At 37.4% G+C, this 27,465-nt stretch overlaps 1 protein-coding gene across 1 annotated transcript in view; it reads right to left on the bottom strand.

Moving 5' to 3' along the window:
• SGCG (sarcoglycan gamma) overlaps positions 1–27,465 on the bottom strand; it is an 86,657-nt gene that overhangs the window by 11,034 nt on the left and 48,158 nt on the right. Inside the window, exons 5-6 of the mRNA XM_058547843.1 lie at positions 25,083–25,202; positions 12,286–12,358 (exon numbers count right to left, since the gene is read on the bottom strand). Coding sequence (XP_058403826.1) covers positions 12,286–12,358; positions 25,083–25,202 — 193 coding nt within the window. The remainder of the gene's footprint in view (positions 1–12,285; positions 12,359–25,082; positions 25,203–27,465) is intronic.

Raw genomic sequence — 27,465 nt, 5'->3', positions numbered from 1 at the left:
TGAGAGAATTAATTCATTACTATAAAACTTTGAATTCTCCCCCAAATTTAATGCAATTCCAACTAAAAATCCAATAGAATTTTTCATTAAACCTGACAAACTATTTATAAAAGTCATATGGAAAAATGAAAGTCTAAAAATACAAAGACAATTCTGAACAAGACATGGTGGAGGAACTCGCCCTAGCAGATACCAAGATATATTGTACAGCTATTAGGGAAATTTTGGTTTAGGAAGAAAATAATAGGACAGTGGACTAGAATAGATAGCACATTAAAAATACTTTTGTATATGACAAAAGTAGCATTACAAATAAGCAAGGAATGGATTGACTTTTGAGACAACTGGTTATCCATTTGGAAAAGAATATAAAATTATTTGCCTAGTTTACACCCCACATGAAAAACGAATTCTAGTTGGATTAAAGACCTAAATATGAAAAATAAAAGTGTTTTTGAAAGAACTCACTCCCTTCTTAACAACCAAGTAGCGTTTTCTAATATACTCAAGTTCCTAACGGTTTATTTTCACAGAATACCACAAGGATAGATTAAATTTCAAGTTGATCAAATACTTCCAAGATAAAATATCTATAAATGTATGATTAACAAGTGAAGCATTTATGGTTTTCGGCAATCCACTGCTCATCAGACTTGACCACCATCCAGGCATAATATTTATATTTATGGAGATCTGGATATGGGTTTATTTTTATATTCTCATTGCTATACCTAATGTTTTTCGTCCATAAAAGCTTGTGCTTTGCTACATAAAAGCTTAAAAAGCTTGTATTTTGGTTTATTAATGAACTATGCAAAGACATTTTATAGATGTACTTATATTTATACTATAAATGTCTATATTTTTAATAGTAGTTACATATTCATTTATCATATTCTTTTATGATATTCATTATGATTTATGATTTATAAGGGTTCAAAAATTCAAGTATTTCACTTGAATTTATAGAAAACATACTTTTAAATGTAGATATAGTTTGACACATTGATATTAATATTATTGCCCTTTATTTCTTCTCATGTGCATCCTTACTGACTTCAACTATACTCATTTGAATTGAATTGTCTATCATTACAACTTAGAAGAAAAACCATACGGTTCCATAGAACGTATCTTCTAAAACGTGACCTAATCTTAAGTAGGGCTCATCCTTAATGCTGGCACCATCCCACAATCATCTAAATCACTCGGTGATTTTATTATTTCTGAAAAGTTTGCTTCTGCTTTGAAAATATGTATGATTTGCTTAATTCATGAAAAATATAAAATCATCTTCTAAACTCATTAAGGCTGTACTTCACAGAATAAATACTAATAATCTCTGAAATGGAGAAGGGAGTGGAATGTCATTGCAAATTGTGAAAGATTATGTTGCATTACAGGATAACTAATGTCACTTGGATAAGATAGCTAGGCTTAAACCATCTGTGCTTGACTTGATTTTTCACAGGAGCCTAAGACTTTTGATTACCACAGAAGTCAGTGGACTATACAGTTGAGGTTATCCTTAAAACCTCTGTTTTAGGACCTTTGTTTAGTATTTTGTGTCTTATCTGTCGTTCCTTTTATTTTTCTTGCTGAGGAAGATTGGCCCTGAGCTAACATCCATGCCCATCCTCCTCTATTTTGCATGTGGGATGCCACCACAGCATAGCTTGATGAGTGGTATGTAGGTCCACACTGAGGATCCAAAACTGCGAACCCCAGGCTGCCAAAGCGGAACACCCGAACTTAACCACTACGCCACCAGGCTGGCCCCTTATCTGTCATTCTTAAAAAGAATTAAGTTTCTATTTGTTAAGAATAAAACTTAAATCTTAAAAAGATTCCTTTTAGCTAAGAAAAAAATTAGAACCAATATATTTGTAAACCTTTCCTAGAAGGACAACTTATGTTTACATTTGGAATATTCATTTCTTACATCACGTATTTCACATTCCTGACTTAATAGCACTTTACAGCTCAGGAGCTGGAGATGTCATCAATAAATTCTTGTACGGGTATTGCCTTTGCTATTCTATTATTGGATTAAATTTTCAACTCTTCAAACTGCTCTCAGTTGTTGAATTGACTAAATTTACTATTTTTTCCTTTTGACATTTTATGATTTTCTTTCCTTTTTCTTGGAATTTCTAGAATTAAGGAAAACAAGCCATATCATAAATTGTCAATTACCAGAAGGCATTAAATTGCTTTCATTGTTTATGTTAAATCGACTGGAGATAGCAACCTGTGATAAATGAAAAGTAAATACTTGGAATGAGGAATGTGATTATGCAAAGGGTGTTAGATCAATTCAGTGCTTTACTTTTAATCATGCATTTATGGATATCGATTTTTATCAGTGAGTTGTTTCAAAAAACACTGAAACAGAGAAAGTTAAAAAATCCCCAAGAGACTACCTCAGACCACCTTACAAATATATTTGAATTTAATGAGGCTTGCTTTGTTTCCCAACATATGGTCTATCCTAGAGAATGTTCCATGCGCGCTTGAGAAGAATGTGTAGTCAGCTGTTTTTGGGTGGAGTGCTCTGTATATGTCTACTAGGTCCATCTCGTCCAGTTTTTCATTTAAGTCTAATATTTCTTTATTAACTTTTTGTCTGGATGATCTATCCATTGCTGTAAGTGGGGTGTTAAGATCCCCTACTATTATTGTGTTGTTGTTGATTTCTCCTTTTAGGTTTGTTAATAGTTGTTTTATGTACATTGGTGCTCCTATGTTGGGTGCATATATATTTATAAGTGATATGTCTTCTTGATGGAGTGTCCCTTTTATCATTATATATTTCCCTTCTTTGTCTTTCTTAACCTGTTTTATCTTGAAGTCTACTTTGTCTGATATGAGTATGGCAACACCTGCTTTCTTTTGTTTGCCATTAGCTTGGAGTATTGTCTTCCATCCTTTCACTGTGAGCCTGTGCTTGTCTTTAGTGCTAAGATGTGTTTCCTGAAGGCAGCATATTGTTGGGTCTTGCTTTTTAATCCATCCTGCCACTCTGTATCTTTTGATTGGAGAGTTCAATCCATTTACATTTAGGGTAATTATTGAAATATGAGGGCTGAATGTTACTGTTTTGTCACTTATTTTCTGGTTCTTTTGCATTTCCTTTGTTTCTTGTCCCATTTGTTTTGGACTGCCAATTCAGTTTGGTTGTTCTGTCTTATGATTCTTCTAGTTTTCTCTTTGTTTATCATATGTGGTTTTAATTTGATTATTTGTTTAGTGGTTACCTTGAGGTTTGGGCAAAAAATCTTGTGTATGAGATAGTCCATTATCTGATAGCCTCCTATTTCCTTATACTAAGTCAATTCAGTCACTTTCCTCTTCCCCTTCTAAGTTGCTCTTGTTATACCTTATTCTATCTTGTGTTGTGGCTGTGTGTTTACAGTGATGAGGTTAAATTTATTTTTGGTGAATTTCTTCCTTTGATCTTTGAGTTTAGTATTTAAGTGGTTGCTAACCTATTCCGGTAAAGATCTACTATTTCTCTGATTTTGTCTACCTACTTTTCTTCTTCCTCCAAGCTTTGTGTTCCCTTTCTCTTCTTGTTTTCAGGCCTGAGGGCCTTCTTGAGTATTTCTTGTAGTGGGGGTCTCGTGGCCATGAACTCCCTTAGCTTTTGTTTATCTGGGAGAGTTACTATTTCTCCATCATATTTGAAGGATATTTTTGCTGGATAGAGTATTCTTGGCTGAAAGTTTTTGTCTTTTAGTATTTTGAATATATCATTCCAGTCTCTTCTAGCCTGAAAAGTTTCTGTTGAGAAATCCGCTGAGAGCCTGATGGGAGTTCCTTTGTACGTTATTTTTTGTTTTTGTCTAGCTGCCCTTAATATTGTTTCTTTGTCGTTGACCCTGGCTAGCCTTACCACTAGGTGTCGTGGTGAAGGCCTTTGTCTGTTAATATATATAGGCGTCCTGTTGGCTTCGCTTACTGGTATTTCCTGCTCCTTCCCCAGATTTGGGAAATTTTCAGCTATTATTTCCTTGAATAGGCTCTCTGTTCCTCTTTCCCTCTCCTCTCCCTCAGGAATACCTATAATTCTTATGTTACATTTTCTAATAGAGTCAGATATTTCTCGGAGTCTTTCTTCATTTCTTTTTAGTCTTAGTTCTCTCTCTTCTTCCATCTGGAGTATATCTGTATTCCTATCCTCTAAAGTACTAATTCTTTCCTCCATATTGTCAGCTCTGTTCTTTAAAGACTCCAGATTCTCCTTTATCTCCTCCATTGTGTTCTTCATCTCCATCAGCACTGATTGGTTTTTCTTTATGATTTCAATCTCTTTTGTGAAGAAACTCCTAATCTCATTGAATTGTTTGTCTGTGTTGTCTCGTATTTCGTTGAGTGTTTTTATGATAGCTATTTTGAAATCTCTGTCATTTAGTTTATGGATTTCTGTGTCTTCGGGGTTGATTTCTGGGTGCTTGTCATTTTGTTTCTGGTCTGGTGATTTCATATATTTTTGCATTGTGGTTCCTGTGTTGGTTTTGATTTTCCTCATCCTGGAAGTCTCTGGTTGCAATTTCCACCTGCCGCCACTGTCTGGTGGTAAAGGGCTGTGTAGTCTAAGCCCCCTGCGCTCTGCCCCAGTTTTTCTGCTGCGATCCGCAGTTTTGTTTTGTTTTGTTTTTTCCCCACTGCGATCCACGGGTCCAGTCCAGTTTGTTCAGGTCTGCCTCGGATCGCTAGGTCTGGTCAAGCTGCAGACTCCGGGTTGCAGGGAGGGGGGAGCTCTCTCTTTTGCCCTCTGGGTCCCTGACGTGGGAGGTTTCTCGTTTGCCCCTCTTTATCCACTCTCTGGGGTGCTCAGATGTTGATGGTAGCCCTGTGGCTCCTCTGAGTCCTCTGTGCGGGAGTTTCCCACTGGCTGAGAGAGTCCGAAGAGCTACAGTTTCCCCGCCGAGGGCCGCCCCTCCCCCCTCTCTGGGAGCCGCACGGACCGGGATCGCTGATCTGATGGGGAGGGAGCGGAGTTCTCCTTACCTCTCCCCACTTCCTCCGGGGGCCCAGCACGCTCCGCTCTCAGATGTGCGGCAGTGTGGATCCCTCCTCTCTAGGTTTTCACTGTCTGGGATTCCGTTGTTGGTCTGTGGCTGTTGCTTTTGTTGTATCTTGTGGGGGAAGAATTCACGGGAAAGCTCACTCCGCCATGATGCTGACGTCACTCTCACAAATATATTTGAAAACCAAGATTAAATGAATCATTTCCTAGGGAAATACAGTTGATCAAAATTGCCCCTATTAAAGGTAGAAAGTTTAAGTAGATAAATTTCTTTAAAAGAAGTGAACTATTAAAGACCTATCTTAAAAAAATTCACCAGGCCCATATGATTCCAGGGAGAATTCTACCAAACCTTTAGCGACCAGAGTGTCCCAATTGTCCACAAATTATTCCAGAATATTGAAAATGAGAGAAATCTTTCTAATTCTTAAGGCATGAATAACATTTACAAAGGTAGCACACAGAAAAGAAAAAGAAAATTACAGACCAATATCACTAATGTATATAAATGTGAAGGTTCTAGATAAAACATTAGTAAATAGAATCGACCATCATTTTAAGAAAACAATATACCATGACCAAGTAGAATTTATTCCAGGAATATTCAGTGTTAGAAAACCCACTAATACGATACACTTTATTAATATATCTAAGGGACATATATATGACTATCTCCATAAATGCTAAAAAACCTTTGACAAAATTCAACACCCGTTCAACACGAAATAGAAATTGATATTTACTTTCTTTATAAAACACACATTCACATCATCTTATTTAAGGGAGAAACACCAGGGGCATTTCCATTCAGATTGGGAAAAGGCAAGGATGCATACAATCTTCATTACATTCTAACACTACACTGAAGATATTGGGAAATGCAATTAGATAGGAGAAATCAGTCAGAGCAAGAGAGCAGGAAATAAGGTATAAGAGAATATCTATTTGCAGATGAGACGGACAGTACACCTGAAAAACCCTGGTGAACCAGTGAGCAACCTGACTCAAACAATAAAAGGTTCAGTAAGGTAGTTGATATAAAACTAATACAGAGAAATCAATAGTCTTCATATCCAAAACAATAACTAGTTAGGGGATATAATGGTAGAGTAAAACCCCATTTATGAGATCGACAAAGAAGATGAGCTAAAATGCTTATGGATACACTTAATAAGAAATGTGAAAAACTTTTAAGTACTCCTGAAAGGCATAAAAATAGATTTTAACAAATGGAAAGACATCCCATGATGTTAGGTAAATGACGAACACTGTAATGATGCCAGTTTTCCCTAAGTTAATTTATAAATTTAACACAATCCTAATAAAAGAATAAGCTTTTCTTGACTAGACAAGTTAACACTCAAGTTCATATGCGAGGAAAAACAAGCAAGAATAGACAGAAAAATGTTCAAAGAGATAAGCTACAAGAGTATGTTTGTGTGTGTGTGTGTGTGTGTGTGTGTGTGTGTGTGTGTGTGACTAGTCCTACCAGACATATACAAATTTCCTAAAGCCTATTTAATTAACAAAGTTGGTACTGGCACCTGAATAGACAGACTAATGGAATAGAGTGGAAAGTGCAGAAATAGACCCACATGCATGGGGAAATTTAATACATGATAAAGGTTGTACTTCAGATTGTAGCGGCAGAGGTAGAGTTTTTAATAAACAGTCTAATTGCTGGCACCTCTGGTTGGCCAGTTGGAAAAGATAAAATTAGACCCAGACCTCAGACCTTATACTTCATACAAGAATAGACTCTAAATGGATCAGAAATCTAAACATAAAAGATAAAGCCACACAAAAAATGTGGCTGACAGCTTCCTCTTTCTGGAGGGAAAGTCTTTTAAATTATGGCTTAAAATCCAGATATAATAAAATAAATGATTAATAGATTTGAGTATATAAACATTAAAAATTAATAGAAATATAATAGGAAAAAGGTAAATATTCAGAATATATATATTTTAATCCTTACAAATCCATTTTAAAAAGTAATTAAAGAACCAAAGGAGATGAAGAGTCAATTCACAGAAGAAGCAACTTTAATAACAAAATAAAAATATGAAGGATCCTTAACCACACTAGTTATCAGGGAAATGAAAAGTAAAATACCACAACATAACACTCATCAGAATGAAAAAAATCATAAAGTCTGACAGTGCCAAATACTGGTAAAAATGTGAGGAAAGACAAACTCTTACACTGCTCATGGAATCACAAATCAGCGCAAGCACTTGGAGATGTCCATTGGCGGGGTTGGTAGCTGACTATGTTCATATCTGAAACCTGTACACGCTAAAACTTGGTAGAATGGAAACCTAGAGCAGCTTCATGGCTGTCCTAAAAGAGTTTTCAGAAATTATGTACCCACTACACATTTTTAAGTTAACATCTAAATGTTTTATCATAAATTTAAGTGTTTCCAAAAGATGTAATTTCTGCCATATTATAAACATTGTCATTTTGAAATAAAACTCGTCACTTTTTAAAATGTATCTGATAAAATCTAAAAATCATGGAGATTTGATACCAACCAACTTTGGATTACAATCTAATACTACATTAAGTTTTTTTTTTTTTTTTTTTGCTTAAATTGTCCACCTTTGGCCATTGGGAGCTCTTTCAGTTGGCTCCTGTGTCCTTTTGTCACACCCTCATTGTTTTGATTTTTGAGCACTTCTTACTGGCGCTACAAGATGCTTCAATTCATCTTCTGCATTTCCTGCCTCAGTCCTAGAAGGAGCCATTTCTCCAAGGAATCCTGACTCCTTTGATTGGAGAATGGTATAAGAAACCAAGTTCTGGCTGCCACTGATTTTATTTTAATTACTTGATCTCTCATTTCTAGAATTTGTATTTTGTTATTTCCCAAATCTGCTGTTTTCATACTATCTTGTCTTTGCCTTACCTTTGCATTCAAATTTTTTTCCTCTTTGAGCATTTTATTCATATCTGTTTTAAAAACCTCTTCACTTTGCTCTACTTAGAGTTTTAGGGAGTAACTTGTAGTGGCTGCTAATTCTTCTCCGTGGTAGTTCAATTCCTTATCCATTTGTCTTCTTCTTCTTCTTCTAGTAAGCTCATCTTCAGCAAGAATTGTTTTCCATAGGTGTTTTTATGCCATGGGTACTGGGACGATTTCTTCAATGTAGTTACTCTTTTTTTTATTTACCTGTCGGTTTAATGGACTTTGGTGCAGTTTTTTATGTTAGTTTCCCAGCCTGGAGCTCCTGTGCAGTGAGGTTGTGTGGACTTAGTCCACCTACTTCAGCCAAGCAAAGGCTTGTCGTTCATGATTTCTTGTGGGTAACTTTTCCAACCTATGGCCCAAGATACTAATCTGTCTTGCAGCATCCTTGGGCTATTAGGCAAATTTTTTGAGATACCTGTTTCATGAGGGGCCAGGATTTATAAGGTATCTCAGTCCAGGCATTTCATGCACACTAGGCTACAGCGTGGAATCTCAGTGCCTAAACTATATTAAAGTCCCGGCCTCTAACCTCTATGGGATCCTGATTTCCCCATAAGTACCTTGGCTTAGCTCCCACTCTCTGCTCTGACCATGAATTTCCTCTTTATTACTGTGACCTGAGAATTAGCTTTCCTTGGTTTCTAGTTGAGCTTAGTATTTATAAACTCTTATTAAGTAAATCAGTACTTACAGGTGTTTGAGAAACAGGAGCATATGTTTCCATATCTGCTCATTTTACTTATCTAATGAAGACACACATATATTACCGGCTATGTGCCAGGCATTGTTCCCAGCAATTTACAAATAACAGTTTATTTAATTGCCATCACATCCCCATTGGGTTGCAGAGGATTTAGTTTACCCTACCATCTTCACTTCTACTGATTCCTTAAGTTTCAGCTCAAAGGCTTCCTCCTCTGTGATACCATCTCTGGGAAGATTTTATGCTCTTTCTCCTATGCCCTCATTATAATTTGTACTTTCATCATAGCAATGAATTATATTGTTCTAACTTGTTTGCACGTTTCTTTTCCCAATAGACTTTAAACTCATTAAGGTCTAGGACCATGACTTTTATCACTGTAGAACTAGTATCTATCATAGATTCTGGCACATAAACACTTCTAATATGTTTTTTTTAAATGAATTATATCACATATGAATGAAAAGTGGCTTTAAAGCAGTATGTCAGAGTTTATACTTTTCTTGTGAATGATTTTGCCACAAGAAATGTGAATCTAGCTTAATACAAGTAAATTATCTTTCTTTTTAAAGAATATAATAATTGTCACCCTTCTATGACTATCATTTGAGCAAATATAAAAATTTAAATTCTTATATTTACACATGTATATTTCATAAGTATATTTATAAATTCATCATGACCTTTACCCTACAAAATCCACATTCAATGTTTTCATAGGTCAATTATGATATTCCAGAATCTTTTTTACTTTTCTCAGCCCAGGAATAGTAATGTCACTGGATCCAGAAATAAAAAGTGAAAGTTTATGGTAAGAATTTACAGAAGAAAATATGACTATCATATAATTAATCAGTGGAGTCTGGTAGTAAATCAAAGAATAAATCACTCAACGGTCTACTTGGGTGGTGGAGAGAGTAAAAGTTTAAAATGTACATGGGCTTTGGAGTCAGAGCTGAATTGAATTATGAGTTGGCTACTGCTTTATCTTTGTGCCTTAGAACATACTACTATCTAGATTTCAGTTTTCTCTTTTATAAAATGGGGATGAAATTGATTACTTTTAAGGGTGAGTTGATGGTTAAATGAGATCAATTATGAGACAGCACAGAGCACAGTTCCTGGCAGTTGAGGGCATTCAACACCTGGTAGTTCGTGCCTTCTATCCTTACCACATTCCTCAAGTAATTTCGCACAATTTTATTATTTTCTCAATCACTTTGGTTGTAACTCTTGGGTTACATAATCCTCCCTTAGTACCACCTTTTAGAAAGTGAGAGAATACTCTTCTGCCATTTCTTTTTTAGTAAGGGCTTGCTGTATAAGCCAGCAGATTTATGTCCTAATGGGACAACATAAGATGAATTGTTTAATTTCCAGATCTATATATTTTAAAATAGTGACATTTACTTTAAAAAGTGGTTTGACATCTCTACAATTTATATGATATTCTAATTTCAAAATGGTTTTAATGGGATTATTTTTTAAAGATATTGAATCATTTTTCCGTCCTAGGAAAGTAAAATATTCTTCTTCCCTAACTATAATAATTCTATAATATTGATCTTATGATCCTTTATCAAAATTAATGAAATTGTTATAATTTAATTACAGTCACAATTTATTTTTATGCTGCAAATGTTCTCTAAGTGGGTAAGATAAATTGAACTTGCATTTGCTTTTGATTAATATTTAATTAGACATAAAAGATAAGAGAAATGCTGGATTTCCTAACTCCTATTCCATTTAATGTGACTATCTACTTGGTATAATAATGATAATAAAAGTGATTATTTGTATTCAACTTTCAGTTTACAAAATACTTTCAACCTAATAGTTGATTAAATCTTTCCTAGAACACTCTGAGATGTGTATTACTATCAACATTTTATACATGAGAAAAAAAGAGTCTCAAAGGTTAGTTTGGCCAACGTCACCAGGCTTGTGTGTGTAAAGCTGGGTTTCCTACTGTACTTTATTTCCTCTATTATACATAACATATTAGAAAATGGTAATTGTCCTGCATATATCTTAAGTTCAAATTCTAAATGTAATTTTAAGTGATATCTTAGACTTTAAGACGCTTGGTTTTAAAAATATTATTTGGTTTAGTTATGAAATACAAATCAACTATTGGAATAAACAGTTATAGCAGTAAATGACATTCAGTAGCCTAGAGATAAAGTGAAAACACACAGGCACACAGAGACTCTGTATAAAGAATAAATTTATATATGGAACTAGGTGATTTTATATAGTCTGATATTATGTAAAGATATACCAAAGATTGAGGACATTACGCTAAGCGAAATGAGCCAGTCACAAAAGGACAAATACTGTATGATTCCATTTATATGAGGTCACTAGAGCAGTCAAATTTATAGAGACAGAAAGTAGAATGGTGGTTTCCAGGGGCTGGGGGAGGGGAGAATGGGGTGGCAGTGTTTGATGGGTATAGAGTTTCAGTTATACAAAATGAAAAGAATTCTGGAGATGGATGGTAGTGATAGTTACACAACAATGTGTACTTAATACTTTTGAACTGTACACTTAAAAGCGGTTAAGACGGTAAATTTTGTTATTTGTATTTTACCACAATTCAAAAAAAGACATACCTCTTATATATAAAAGGTTTCCATTTTTTGGCAAATATGGATTTATCATGCGCATGGTTTTATAATGCTCTTTCTCTACTAACGGTGCATATATTTTTAAAAATGTAATGTAAATTGACATTTTCAAGAACGCCTTTTGCAAATTTCAAGCCCACACAGGGCACTGCACAGCACCTCTTTCACTAAAAGGTGCAAGGGTTTTGCGTTGTTTGCAGAAGTAGTAGAGATGGGTAGTATAATACGAATACATGAACGTTTTCTGCTAAAAACTGAGAAAATTTTCAGGAACCTTATGCTAACACTTTTCAGGGAAAAACGATGGGTTTGTGAAATACGTGAATCGTAAACCCACAGCATGGGAACCCAAACTTGAGGGATGAGCAGGCATTCCTGAGGTCTCCGAGGGAAGGAGGACACTCCAGTCAGATGGGACAGCTGTGTAAAGGTATGGAGTGGGAGGGGATGGCCGCCACTTAGGTCTGGGAGGGAAGGTAAGGCAGGTGGGAGGCTGGAGAGCCAGTCAGAGGCCAGCTCACTGAGGGGAGGGCCGCGAGCACCCCGTGAGGCACGTTCCACTTTCCTATGGCTGACGTGCCATCCATGAAACATTTTAAATGGTTGCATTTAGCAAAGTCGCTCTGATTTCAGTGTGAAGGGCAGATTAGAGAGCAACAAGCTGGAGGCAGGAGTAGGCTGTAGGAATAGTGTGGAGCTTGAAATGAAGCAGGGGGCAGGGAGAGTACAGAGCCCGGAGCTCGGAGGCAGTAAGAGGGAGAACCAGCAGGGCTTTTACATCCCTTGGATCTTAGTAAGCAATGACTAGCTATAAAAGAAAAGTCATGAGAATCAAGACAGCTAGTGGAATAAGAAACAATCTGGTAATAACCGCTAAAATATTATTCCAGCACATATCCAGGATCTTCTACAAGAGAGTTTGCTTATATTTGAACCAAATTCTTACCTCAGGTCTTGAAATGGGTCGGCGCTTACAAGGGGCGTCTCCACTGAATGTTCAAAAAGAGCCCCTTCAGGCCCTAAGCAAAACCAAAGATGCGTCAGTGCACAAAAGGGAACTAGAGGACACCAGACAAGTTAAAAGTTTAGACTATCTATTAAAGCACAAGTCGACTTTGATTTTTATTCCTGAATTTGTGCAGATGTTTGGGTTGCAAGAAAACAATAGACACAAGTGCTCTCCTGCTCTTCAAAGGCCACCAAGATCTCATGAGTTTCCCATAAACGGAAGGTGATTTTAAAGCAATTACAGACATGCAGCCTTATTCTAAAATTAGAAAGCAAAATTAGCCTTCAAACTGAAAAAAGTAATTTCAGTTGAAGATTGTATAAGTCCATATATTTTAGGTAATAGTAATCTTACTCATTCTCTAGATTTTATACGTAAAAATTGTATCTTACATCATTTGTTTCTCAAGGCACATCAGGAAATTTATAGAAAAAATTAAGAATTTTAAATATTTAAACTGACTTTCTAATTTCTAGGAATTAGTATGTCCCCAGTTCTTTCATTAGTTTGAGAACCTAATTATATGCTACACACGGTGTCAGAGACACAAAGGTGAAAGTGACGTGCTCTTTGATATATCTAACTTGCTAATACTCAGAACTCTCCAAGGAAGGTAAGATTATTTTCCCACTTTACTGAGGAGGACACTAGGGAACAGAAAGGTTAATTAACTTTCCTAGAATTACACAGCTAAGTGGCAGGGCTGTGATTTGAACACTTTTAATCTATATGCTATATGATTTCTCATACATAAATAACAAACACCATACGCTGGAAAGTAATGTGCCAGTAGCAAAGTGTGACTGAATTATTTTGGGGGTCATCACCAGGGAAGAATCACTTTAAGGCAGCAGGGAAGATTTTCTATACTAAAATGCAATTGGTCTGAATCTTAAAATAAATAGACATTTGTGACTATATGGAGGTTGTGGACAATGATTTTCAAGGAGAGCAGTAGCCCAGGGGCGGGAAAATGTGACCAGTGTATAGAATGAACGAATAATCCAGTTCACCGGAAAAGTAAAGGATTCAACATGGAAATACGAATTTATTTTTCATATTACATTTAAAATATTTCTCCTCTTTAATTGCATGGGCGTACACACAGACTTAAGTAGTACCACATTGGCTATACCCACTCATCACGATTTACCCAGGCCCCCGCGCCTGTCCTAGGCCCCGGCTCTTTCCTAGGCCCCACCCTTTCCTAGGGTCTGCCCTGGCTTAGGGTCTGCAGCTGCAGTTTGCAAATAGTTTCCCTCCCTCTTGGTTCCAAAAGGAGCTCAGGACACGGTTTCACATTGTGCAGACTTTCCCCCTTAGGGAATACCGAAACAGTTTAAATGTCTATTTTCTAATCTACTGTTGTACTAGTTTTGATACTTGGCATTGCAAGCCTGGGTGTAAGTCTCCAGGGAACTAAGTTGAGAAATCACGAGCTGGAGCAAAAGTCTCATTGGCAGCCCTCACCAGCGTAACAATTCACAATACCCTCACATTCTCTCCACAATATACTCGCTATAGTAGCTTTGCCATTATAACCACTGCTTCTTCAACAATTTCGTTTAAATATGAAGACACGACAAAAGTGCACATTGAAAGCCCTCATTCAAGAAACAATAGTTTGTGGCACATAAGTAAAACAGACTTAAATCAGTACAAAATGAAATTTCATAATTACAAGCCTGAATTGGTAGTGTGATCAACATAAGAACTATAATCAACTGAAATAAAAGAACACACATAAGTGAAGGTTAACGTTTCATGAAAATTATATTTCATGCAAATTATATTCAGATGAGAAACAGATCCTCATACATACTATGACAAGACACATCTCCTTAAAATAACACTCAAGCAAACCTAAATGATAATGGTGACCGAGACACAACATAAGACTATACTAAGCCTTAGGGTTTCTACAATCAATTGTGCCAGTCAAATTTTGTAGTACAATGTCTGGTTTTCCTGAAGTACAGACAACATTTTCTGTTTGGTGTGGTGAGGGAAACAATTTAACACAGTAATTTGTATGATACTTGTATTCCCTTTATCCTTTTCTTTCCCCCTTGCTTCTTCTGATTTGCAAAATATAAAAGAAAAAGTAAAGAAAAAATGGATCTCAAGTCATTATAAGACAAGTAGATATGCTAAGTATAGTTTTATACATCAGTAGAGTTATTGTCTGTGGTTTATATGGCGTTGCTTGAAACATGAGTAGAGCTTTGTTATGAGGACCTAGGAAGAGCTTTATAAATCGTTAGAAAACAATGATTCCTTTCCATAGTTAGGATGATAGAATCAAAAGGAATGTGGGCTAGAAACTTTTGTGTAATTATTTTACCTCTTTATTCTTATATAAATAAAATGATATGATGACTGAGAAAAAAAGTTTCAACACATTTTGCTCTCTATAAACATACACTCTATAAAACAAGCTAGAAACTGCAATGTGTTCCAGTTGATAGGCAACTTTTTATTTTAACACAGCTTCAATTCTTTTTCCTCTAAGAGCTGAAGTTATTCTAAGAGTGCCAATGGCACTATTTTACAAGGAAATATAACTCCATAATTAGGTTTTAAATGAATGCCAATTACTTACCTTCTAATATGAACAGAGTTGCTGATATTATAGTGATATGTGATAATGGTAATGTACTCATAGGCAGACATAGTCTATAAACTATGTATCATCTTTAAAAAAGAGGAGCAGTTTCTCTATCATTAAAATTGTAAATGCCCAAATTATATGACCTTGAGTATATCATTACTATTCAGCCTCAAAATAAATACTTCTTAGAATCTATTTGCATGTAATAAAATGGATGTTTCCTAAATTGTTTCACAGAATAATTCTCAGTAAATCATTGTTGATTTTCAATGTAATTACATTTCCTTTATGTTTGCACTCATATTTACACATTCCCAACCCAGATTATATAAAAAAAATATAATTGGTGTAACACCTATTCCTTGTAGAAAATAGAACATATTATTTAAGGTTGTTTAATCTAAATTTTAGGCAGGGGGAAAAAAGTTCCACTATAAAATATCATCATATAAATCACATATTAAAATGACCCTGTATAACACGACCTTGTATAAATATTATTTATACAGAAAAGTACAATCAGAAGCCAAAAAAAAAAAAAAGAAAAAAGGCCCAGTCTTATAATGCTACCTTGTTATTTAGAACATGGCACTGAGATTAGACATAGTAAATGGTCTGGTCATTTCTACTATAAACCATCAGTAGTATTTGGATGGCACCATTCTTCTCTTCTGAATCTTAGAACAACTTATGATGAATGATACTCCTGTGAAGAGCTGTAGTCAGATTGTGGTACAAGGTGGACTGGGATGGTGGTGAAGGCGCTGAAGAGTTCATGGTTAGAGCCCAACAACCGGAAGGGAAATTGCTTCCAGTTGCTCTCGTCTTCCCAACATGCTGCTACTCCTAGGTTACTTCACTTACAGAAATATATAGTGTTCAATATTAATTCTTCTGTTCAAACAGTTGATAAGATACACCCAGACACTCATAATTTATTAAGATTAATTTCACATTCATTGAGCATTTATGGACTGAAATGGGCTTTTCAAGTGCTGCAAAAAAATTTTGTTGCTCCCCTTCACAGCCAACCTTCCACATAATGTCTCTACTGCCTCCCATTCTATTCACTCTGCAGCCACTTCAAATTGCCTTTTGCCTTAATTCTCCAATGAAAATGCTCTTGTTTAAGATAGTAATGACCTCCATGATGATAGATCCAAGGGCAATTTCTGTCCTCACCTATTCTAGACCCAAATTCTGAGAACACAGTCTCTCTTGGCACCAGGAAAATGGCTCTTGTGACATCCCTCCTGCCACTTTGTCTGTCCCTTCTCACTCTCCTTGGGTGGCTACTCTTCCTTTAGCTGGGTCTAATGTTGGCATCTCTCAGTGCTCAGTTGGTTGATGATGCCCTCCATTTATATCTCTAGTTGAGTCTTCTGCTCTGAGCAATAGAAAGCTCACATATCCAATAACTGACTTGACATACCCACTCGGCTGTTTCACAGATATCTTCAATTTATGTGTCTAAAACATTGTTGATTCTCTCTGTCATGCAAATGTACTCTTCTCCTCTTTAGGCATCTCCGTAACCCAGAGACCAATGCCACCATCCAGAAACAAATATAATCTTTTCATCTTTGATTCTCTCCCTGGATGCCTGCCACCCATTTGATCCATTGGCAAGTCTTTATATGCTAGTTCTTAATTTGGAGTCATTAGCTTCTATGACCATTGTCACCACTTAGTCCAGGTCACTATCATCTATTGCTTGTACTACAATTAACATCCTCCTAAATGGTGTTGTTACTGAACCAAGTGGGTTCGCCTCCTGGCAGAGTTAAAAGCAGACTCTTGACAAGAAGTAGTTGTCACACAAAGTAGAACTTATTTGCAGCAAATAGGAGGCCACACAGAATCATTTCCAAAGTCATGGCTGTCCCCCAGCAAAGAGAAGCAGAAGCCTTTTATTTCGGATGGGGACTGAATATTCAAAAGGGAGGTGGGTATCCACTGCACAGGCTCAGTTGGAAAACATGCTTCCACATACACTGCAGGTTACGGTAATAAAGCCTAAGCTCTTCCCAGAGAGGAGATCTTAACATTAAAAATGAACCAAAGGTCATAGGTGTTGCTCTTGTAGTGGGGCTTGGTGTGGTTCAGGGTGGCTGGAGATTGCATCTCTTAAACAGTTAAATACTTCTGGACCCACCCTTGAGTTCCTCAGGGCAATTAGTTAGTGACAGTTTTACTGCTTCCATTCTTTCCTTCAAACAATCTATTCTCCCTTGTAATGGTTATATTGATCTTAAAGTGTATAATGAATCAAGGAGTACCCTTTTCAAAACAATTGACTGCCTCTCCTTTGCAGTTAAAACAAATCCTAAATTTTCATCTTCACCAAGTCCCCGCATGATCTGGTCCCTTTGTATCTCCCCTCACACCAGGCTTATGAAGGGGAGGAAGACTATCTTCCACCCACTCTGGATCCTTTCTGGCTGTGCTACAAATTAAATTGACAAAAGATTGAATAACAGGAGAAAATCAAACAAAGCTTTATAACATGTATACATGGGAGAAACCCGGAAAAACTGGGTAACTCCACAAAATGGTGGAGGTTCTCCTCTTAAATAGAAAGACAAAGGAGGATGTTGCAGGTAGGGGGAGTCAGCTATGGGAGATTACCAGAAAAGCACAGTAAACAAGAGTAAGGTTATTACACAGATTTAAGGCCTCACCTTCTGCATTGATAAGTTTCTAGAGATGAGGTCATCCCCCTGCTTCCCAGTAGAGAGAGAGAGAGAGACACCTTTACAAATGGAGATTTCCCTTACAAATGTACATGTTTGGTAAACAGAACTTTGATAAGAATGGGCTTAGCAAGGACCCTCTCAGTCTATCTATACCCAGAGTTATCTGTGGTGATGGTCTGTCCTGGGGACAGGCCTTCTATCTTAAATTCTCTTAGGCAGTTAGTAGGGGGGAGGTCAAAGTTTCTTTCAGAGTCTTTTGTTCTTGAAAATAATCAAGGTAAAGAGACATATTTTGAGGTGGCCAATTCTGATCCCCTAGGCTTATTTCAGACTCAAATTCAATAAGATTGAAAAATAAAAACTATGAAATAATGTGACATGGATAAGCCCAAATAGAGCAGTTATCAAAATGAATGTGAATGTCTTAAACTCCTCACTAAAAATCAAAGTCTATTAAACTAAGTTAAAAAAATAAATTCCAGGGGCTGGCCCAGTGGCATAGTGGTTAAGTTCATGCACTTTGCTTCGGCAGCCCAGAGTTTGCAGGTTCAAATCCCAGGCGTGGACCTACACACTGCTTATCAAGCCAGGCCGTGGCAGAGGAAGATGGGCACAGATAGGGAGGACTGGCAACAGATGTTAGCTCAGGGCTAATCTTCTTCATCAAAAAAAAAAATAAATAAAAATATAAATTAAAAAAAAATAAATTCCAGCTAAATGCTACTTACAAGAGAAATGCAAGTAATTTAATACGAGGAGAATTTAGGCTGGAAGGGTAACTTAAAGAGGCCAGATCACCAGAGGCCATTGAGGTCCTCTTATACAAGTTTAGAGAAGTCACTGCACAGGGAAGTGAGGCTTGGAACTGATGGAACTGAGACAGGGAACAGGCAGAACCAAAAACTATCTCCTGAGCAGCAGCAGGATGCAGCTGTCACCCAGCATCTGAACCATTGGCCTGCGACTCACTGACACCAGCTCAAGACAAGGTTGACATGAGGCAAGCCATGTTGTAGAAAAGAAACCATATTGTAACTTTGAATGACCTGTGATTAACTAACCCAGACATGCTCTGTGGATTTTATGGCCTCTCCCAGCTGCTATAAGTTGATAACTTTGTTCTCTTGAGTTCCTTAGGAATGTGATGACCCCCAGGCAGAAAGTCTATGCTGATAGCCATCATCAATGACAACTGAAAGATCAGGGTATAGGGGTTGCTCTGGTCTCTGATGCATATCCAGTAAAACAAAAGACTATCAGGAACTAAGAACAGATGGATGCCCCTACCCTGAGACTAGATGTCTGCCTCCACCTGGAGATCAGATGGATGCCCCCACCCTGAGAGCAGATGCCTCCCCCACCCAGAGACCAGCCCCCTATATAACTGACCTGTAGCCTTTGTTCTGTAAGATGGTTCTTTGAGACATTAGTTGGCCACCTTCCCCCTTGCTAGCAAGCTGTAATAAAGCTTCTCTGCCACCATCTTGCCTCTTGACGGTTGGCTTTTGTCTCGTGGCGCGCAGATCGTGCCCTTCGTGTGGTAACATCACAAGTTCCAGAAACTCCATGCTCCGTGACCATCCCCCTCTCCTTGCCTAAGCATCCCCTCCCTTGCCTAAAGATCATGGCTTCAAACTGACCAGACCCCAGCTGCCCACTTCAACCACTATAAATCCGGACCCCAGACCCCCACTGGGGGCTGGTAGGTCAGTTTCCACCCGGTCAGCTTGGCCTCCCTTCCTTCCTCAGCTTCTCTCTAATCAGCCTGGCTTTTGCCTTTTAATAAACTTGCATAATCTCTCCTGACCCACTCTTGAATTCCTTCTTACTGTGAGGTCAAGAACCCACACCAAGGGTGTGGGTGGGGTGGGGTGTCACCCGGGACCCTGGTCTCACCTGGTCTGGTATCAGAACCTTCTGCAACTAAAAGGGGAATGTCAACATACTTGAAGAGAAGCAAAGCTGAAGGAAATATTACTGAATTAATCACCCTGGAGCTCCCCTAACTCCAGACGTCTCCTGTGAGATAACTTACGTCCTTATAGGTTAAGCCAGTTTTAATTGGGTCTTTTGTTCCTTTCAGTGGGAACATGATTAACTGATGGACCAAGCCATCACTGTCATTTCTGCACCATCACTTTTGACTTTATGCAATCCTGCTTAGCTGCACAGAGAAGTATAAAGAAGCTGAACTGGTTTCTGGCTAGATCTTGTCTTCCTCAGTAGTGATGAGCAACTGGACACTATTACCAGATCCTGCTTTTCTTACTGATGTTGGGGAACGGACCCAGCCTAGCAAATCATTCCCAAGGAATTAAAACACATTTGGGGCAGCCAAACTAACAATTTATCATCTGCCAGAAGTTAGTTCTGGCAATAGTGAGAATATTTTTTTTTGAACGTGACATTTTGATGCTATTCCAATTATATGTTCCTGTTAACTGGGACTAGTAAAAGAGGTGACTTGGTGACCAATTCTATTTTTAGGGTGGAAAAAATGAGACTGCTTAAAGGCCTGGGTCAATTTCAAACTGAGTTGGTGAAACTATTTAATCTCCTCCATAAATTTGATTTAAAAACAATTCTTCAGTTTCCTAGTTGACTAGAGTCTATATGGAAGCTGCTTAAGAATTAAAGAGAGGTTTCATCTTATTTTTTGAGTACTTAAGACAAAGGCAAAGCAAGAAAACATTTCTTTATCCAAGTCAACATTAGGATTCAGTGCAAGTCAGGAATTGGAGTGCACCACCTTAAAGAAAGAGCCACTTCACCCCCCCACCCCCCCAACCCCCGCCCGGCTTCCCTCCCCTGCTCAGGGCAGTTGTGCAAGTGGCCAGAGGAGAGAAAAGTGAAGCAAGGCATTTGAGTCTCTTTCGCAGCCCCCAGAGTGAAGCCGGCTCTCTCTCTCCTCTTATCACTCCTCTTTCTTGGGCTGTCACCTTTTGCTGATCCAAGATACTCCAAGGGTACTTAGAGTCAATCCATTTAAAACAGGGACCAAACTTTTATAGTAAGTAGTAGAGAAAAGCTTTAATGGGTACTTATTTTGAAAAATTAAAGTTCATAAAAATATTCTTATAGTATTTTATATTTAAAAAACCTTAGTCATCATTGCAACAACTATGAAAACATATGAAATAAAGAATAAATCAAGTTTTGTTTTTTGGTGCAATTTTCCCCACACAGTTGGAATTGTATGATGGCTGCATTAGTTTCTTTTTCTGTGTTACAAATTATGGCAAACTGAACTGCTTAAAACAATACCCATTTGCCAGCTCACAGTGCTGTAGGTCAGAAGTCCTACCCAGTGGGCTTGGTCAGGTTTCATGCTCAAGGGTCTCACAAGGCCAAAATCCAGGCGTCAGCCAGGGAGTGCTCTTTTCTGGAGGCTCTGGGTGAGAACCAGCTTCCAAGCTCAGTCAGGTTGTTGGCCGAGTACAGTTCCTCGTGGTCTGGGGGCTGGGGCCCTGTGTTCCCGTTGTCAGACGAGGGCCTCTCTAAGCTGCAAGAAGCCACCACATTCCTCGGCACATGGCCCTTCCATCTGCGCATAGCAACAGAGCACAAATCCATCCTGCACTTCCTCTCTCTCTGACTTCCACTTCTACTACCAGCCAGAGAACACTCTCTGCTTATAGAGCTCCTGTGATTAGATAGGTCCACTCAGGTAATCTCTCTTTTGCCACATAAATAACACAGTCATGGGAATGATATCTCATCATATGCACAGATTCCATCCACACTCAGAGGTGAGGGAATTTTGCAATGGCAAAGATCATTGGGGATCACTCTGAGAATTCTGCTTACCACGGTGGCACAATATGACATTGTTCATGTAACGTTTAACATTTGCAGTAAAACCCTAATAACAGTCAAATTGACGGCATTGTCAGTCTTCCCAAGGATGGATATTGTAATCTTGTGATGTTAAAATTACCGATCTTTGAAGTACCTATCAGGTCATCATCTTTGTTCATTTTAACTTCTTCAGCTGCTGGTAAGTCTGACTTTCCAGGTCCTCTTTTGTTACTGGTATTTGTCAGTGATTCTAATATTTCTACATCACGTTTGACTTCTGGAAACCCTGCCTCTTTTGCAAGACTTGCAATTTAATTTCACAATCAATTTGTATTCGCTTTGTTGGATTCTGTACAATATCCTTAGTCAATGAGAGACCAGTGGGTAAAGATGCTCGGAGCTGTCATGTGGAGCCCTGAGAGATGAAAGTTTCGCTCAAGGTCACACATTTACTCAATGGAGCAGCTAGGATTGGAACTCAGTCTGGTTCTCAAAGAGTTATCCACTACTATTTTTAGCAATTGTCTATTAATATCCATTCATGCTCTGTACTCTGTTTAGAATGATAATCCTTACTTTTTCTTCCTGATAAACTCCTACTCATCTTTCTAGGACCAGCTCAAATATCTCTTTCCTTAAGAAATCTTCTCTGACCCACTCTGTATCTCTTTCCATCACACTCTGGCACAACTGATTCCTTTCTCAAGGCTGCTCCTGTAGCCCTGGTTCAAACTTGTATTACAGTCCTTAGCAGACTGTGTCCAACAAATTAATTTATGTTTATATCTCAGCTAAAATTAAACATCATGTAAAGGGAACACATCCTAATTATCTTGTACTATAGGTGTTTAGCTTAATTACTAACACATACTAAACATTAAATAAATGTCAATAAATTGCAGAGACACAGTATAGGTTCAAGGTAGACCAGCGGTTCTCAACTAGAGGTGATTTTGCACCCTCCTGAAGACTTTGGGCAATGTCTGGAGACATTTTGGTTGTCACAACTCATGGGGAAAGGGGGAAGAATGCTACTGGATCTATGGATAAAGGTCAGGGATGCTGCTAAATCTCCTGCAGTATACAGGACAGCCCCCCACTCACACCAAAAATATTATCCAGCCCCAAATGCCAATAGTGTTAAGGTTGAGAAAGCCTGAGCTAGACAATAGAGCGAGAGAGAGTCAGACCTTGGCTAGAGAGAAAAAACAAGGAGAGATGTCAGAATTGTGGCATTTCGGGCATTTCTTTAATCACAGAATTTAGGGAAGCCAAGAACATACTGGAAAACTGAGAAGAGTTAGGCCTGGGTCAGACTTGCACTGTTCATACACTCAACACTCACGGTTGCCCTGAAAACAAGAACTCCATGTTATTGTAATGGCATAATGACAAGGAAAGTATACAGTAATTACAGATGGGTAGATTTTCTATCGTTAGTTTAACCTGAGAGAAAAGTTTGGAAGAAATTTGTGCCTGAGGCAAAAAAAAAAAAAAGATGAAAGAGAAGAAAATGACATCTTAATAAGGATAACTTGAAGGCATGTGCCAGAAAGAGTGTCATGTGTTACCATCATGTTGCTTCTCCTACTGACTCTGGGCAAGTTAGTGCAGGGCAGTGGTTCCCAACATGGAGTCCCTGGCACTGTAGCATCAGCTAAGACATCTCACGCCCCATTGCAACCTACTGAATCAGAAACTCGGAGCATGAAGCCCAGCAATATATACTTTAACAAGCCCTCCAGGTAATTCTGATAACATGCATGCAGGTAGTAAATAACCGCGTTTCTTATCAATTTTTCTCACCTGTTCTTCTAATTGATCTCATGGCCTAGAAGGAGCCCTGGGCTAGGAAAAGGTTCACTTCACTGATACCCTGTGTAGGACAGCTTGGGTTTGAAGCAATCCAACCTGTTTCTTAGATTATTTTCCCTACAGATTTTATTGCCCTGCAGTGTGATAATACTCTACCAAGACCTTTGCTGTCCTTTGCATACATTAATCCACTTAATCCAGAAACACCAGTAGAGTAGACATTATCAGTCCACTTTTAAAAGTGAGGAAACAGCCAACAGAGATTAAGTAACTTCCCTGAGGTCTTGCAGCTAGTAATTGTTGAGGTAGGAATAGAATCTAGGTCTACAAAGCCCATATTCTCTGTACCACACGACAGTGGATTGCTGATGACCAAGGCACTTGGACAACCCTGCCATTTCTTTATTAGGCAATAATCAAATTCCTTGAATTAGATTTCCTAGTGTCCTTTGTTTTAGTAAGAAAACCAAGGACCCTACTGCCTTAGGGTAGGCTGCAACATAGGTTATGATTTTTATAGTTTGTTTTGTTAGGGATTATATATTACATAAAAGTTTGTATTAGGGTCGAGTCTATTTCTTAGGTCAGAGAACATTATTTCTTTTTCATTTATGAGTATTGGTAATAATGTGTGAGAGAACAAAGTTGCTATTGGTTTTCAGAACAGTACATAAAAGTACTGGGATGAATTTAACCAGCGCCTGCCTTTTTATGTCTTCTAGTCTTTATAGAAGGTTGGTAAGTAAATTTAGAACATGTTCTGAACAATTTTTTAATAAAATTTCTTCTTTTCAGTCCTAAAAATGAGTCCTCTTAGAACCTCATCCAATCTTTATTTCAAAGAGAGAGAAGTTTTTTGTAAAAGTATAGGGAATCCAGGTACCTGATATCATGGGAATAAAAGTAACTTGGAAGAAGGTTCTTTTGCAAAAGTCATGTGGAAACAGATACTTGAATATGACACAGATGACAGAGGAATTTATGCTAAGCCTTTGGGTTACACCAACTGGAAAGACATAAAAGGTAACAATCTGGTGGAAGAAAGGAGTGGGCAAAAATTTGTGAGGAGAATTTCATTCTTCTAGGAAAGTATCAAAGAATTCCAAAAGAAACGTCAGGGAGAAAAGTCAACAAATTCAAACTACTTTTTCTTCTGTCTGAAAGATTCCAGAGAAAAGTTGCCAAAAGTATAATTTGCTTTTGCAGAAGTGCACTCCATGGGATATTGCTTTCCTCAAGAGTTACTGCAGATGACTGGATCAAGAAAATGTGGTATATATAAATAAAATGCGACATTATTCAGTCATAAAAAAAGAAGGAAATCTTTCCATTAATACAACATGGATGGACCTCAGGGGCATTGTGCTAAGTGAAATAAGTCAGACTGAGAAAGCCAAATGCAGTATGATCTCATTTATATGTGGAATCTAAAAAAACGAAAAACCAAAAAACAAACTCATAGATACAGAGAACAGATTGGTGGTTGCAAGATGTAGGGGTGGGAAAAATGAGTGAAAGTGGTCAAAAGGTACAAAATTCCTTATGAAATAAATAAGTCCTGGGGATGTAATGTAAAGCATGGTAACTTTAGTTAATAATACCGTATTGTATATTTGAAAGTTGGTAAGAATAAATCTTAAAAGTTCTCATCACAAGAAAAAATTTGTAAGTAGGTGTGGTGATGGATGTTAACAGGATTTATTGTGTGATCATTTCACAATATATACAAATACTGAATCATTATGTTGTATACCTGAAATTAATATAATGTTATATGTCAATTATATCTCAATTAAGAAAAAAGAGCTACATACCAGTAACTCGAAGTTTATCTGTACCAACCACAACTTCCTTTTCATCAACAGTAAACAGCGGCTTGCCATCCCTGGTGTTGATCTGAAACTGTTGACTCTGGACCTCTACCATTTTGGGACCTGAAGGATTAATTAAAACAGTTTATTAAAAAGTGTTTACTAGATGCAGTGTCAAAGTCTCTATTTTTACACATGCCATATCACCCAGCAATACCAAATTGCTAAACATTTTGGATTTGTTACCAATAGTTTTTTTGATTCTATGATTAAACTTTTTAAATTCTAACCCAAAATCTATTAAATTATTAAAATTAATTTATGTCAAACGTGCTAATCTATACCAACCATATGTATGAATAAATTATTTAAAAGCGAATTTTTTCAGGTGAATTTTTAAAGTGAATTTTTAAAACTTGCCAAAAATAATATAATTTTTCTACTCAGATTATTTAAATTTGTATTCTTTTGAGTATTAGCCAACTAAGGATTTTGTATTCTAAAATGTGAAATTTGTGAAAGACCATCTAATGAATTGCTTGCTTTAATGGCCAAAGTTAACCTAGAAAATGAATCATACTCAATTTTCTCTCCTGCCCTCAACCTCAGAAGAGGTATTCCCCTCTTACTCCATGGAGAAAACAGACATCACCGCGGAAGAACGCCTTCAAGTTTCTGCCCTTCCCCTTCACCTAGGGCATTTTTGTCTTCTTCACTCCTTTTTTTTCTTTCAGTGACAGAGGCATCACTTTCCTCTTAAGGCTTAATCCCTTCACGTGAGTTTTAGGCCCATTGCCTTCCAAATCATTACTATATTCAGCAATGGGCGCTGCTGTATGCCAGGCTCTGGGGATACTGCACCCTCACGGAGCGTATGGGATCCTGTTCAAGTTCTCTCCTTCCTACACAGGGTTCTTGTCATTTTATGTTTCATACTTTCTCTTTGTGCTTCTGATCTTTCTAACCCCGGTAGCATAACGGATTATTCTCTCTGGACGTTCCCTCTCAGCAGTTGCTTAAGGAACTACAAGTGTTTCCTAATTCTTTTATATGTCAGCTTTACACTCTTATCGAGAGAAGTAAGTTTACTGAGAAAATGGATATCTTATAGTTTTTGTGTTTGAGTCCCTGTGTTCCTCAACAGTACTCACTCAAGTTGACGGATGCTTGCTGGAAATATATACAAGCTTTTCAATTAACACATTAATCAGTTTTGGATATGGTCACCAACATATTCTTTTGTTATTTCGTTAATTTGTACCTCAAAACCCTCCAAGGATTCTTCATTTAAATGTGTGTCTGTGTATGCGTGTGTGTGTGAAGCACTTACAAAGTGGAGCTCATTTTTTCCTCTAAGTTTTATCTTCTTTCTCTTAAGGAAGCCTGGCTTTATTTTTTTGATAGTTGCCTGTATTTTTGCTCTTCTGAGCTTTCATCTAACTCAGTCATCCAATGATTCAGCATCACCATTTACCTCTTCTGGATCACCGATATATCTTACATATTTATCATATAAACACTGATTTGCATTAAATGATGATAGTGAAGTCATCTAAGTTTAAAATTGAGAGGAAAAAACTAGAATAATTTGCCCAGTAAGAGTTCAATGTTTTGCTCATTGGAGATTCATATAACAATTCTAGGAGGCTTTATTAAGTGAAAGGGATTAAACTAAATGACGTATTTTTTTCTGTAACTATTGTTTCATATACATTGATGAAATATTCAACAAATGAGTTTAGTTGCATAATTTTTATGAGTATCAAAGCTATATAAACTCTTGCTTAAATCAAAGAAATGCAGGGAACCATCTGTTCCATTCAACACAAATTTATTGTCTGCTTTTTATGTTCAAGGTTCTGTCCTAAGAATTGAGGACATATAAAGGAGTGAGGTGTAGGTCACAACTTATAGGAGTTCATAGTCCATTGAAGAAAAAAGCACATAAATCTAGTTCTAGGACAATTTGATTAGTGCCCTGATAGAAGCTTGGACAGTGCTCAATGAGAACTCTGACAAGGAATTCACAGTCCATCCTTGGGGGTCAGGAACGGCACTCTGGGGAAGATGATGTCTGAGCTGAGCTCAAAGAAAGAGTCTGTGTTTCCCTGATGAAGGGACTTCAGCCTTCAGCCTGGATGAGGCTGTCCAGGTAGAGGGAACTACTTGAGCAAAGGCACAGAGGTGAATGAAATTCCATCTCCATTTTATTAAAAAGATACAGATATTGAATTTTAAATTTAAATATGTTTTCCACTTCAGAAGAAACTGTTCTTCAAGGGTTAATAAGCCCATAATCACAGGAATAAACATCTCTTAAAATAACAGTTTATAATTAATCTTTTAACTTTTATCAGTATTCTACTAGTTTTTATAACCTAGCTGG

The sequence above is a fragment of the Diceros bicornis genome, chromosome 9, assembly GCF_020826845.1.
Source record: "Diceros bicornis minor isolate mBicDic1 chromosome 9, mDicBic1.mat.cur, whole genome shotgun sequence".
Taxonomy (NCBI): domain Eukaryota; kingdom Metazoa; phylum Chordata; class Mammalia; order Perissodactyla; family Rhinocerotidae; genus Diceros; species Diceros bicornis.
Note: the sequence above shows the minus strand (reverse complement) of the source record. Positions and strands in the feature narration are given on the sequence as shown.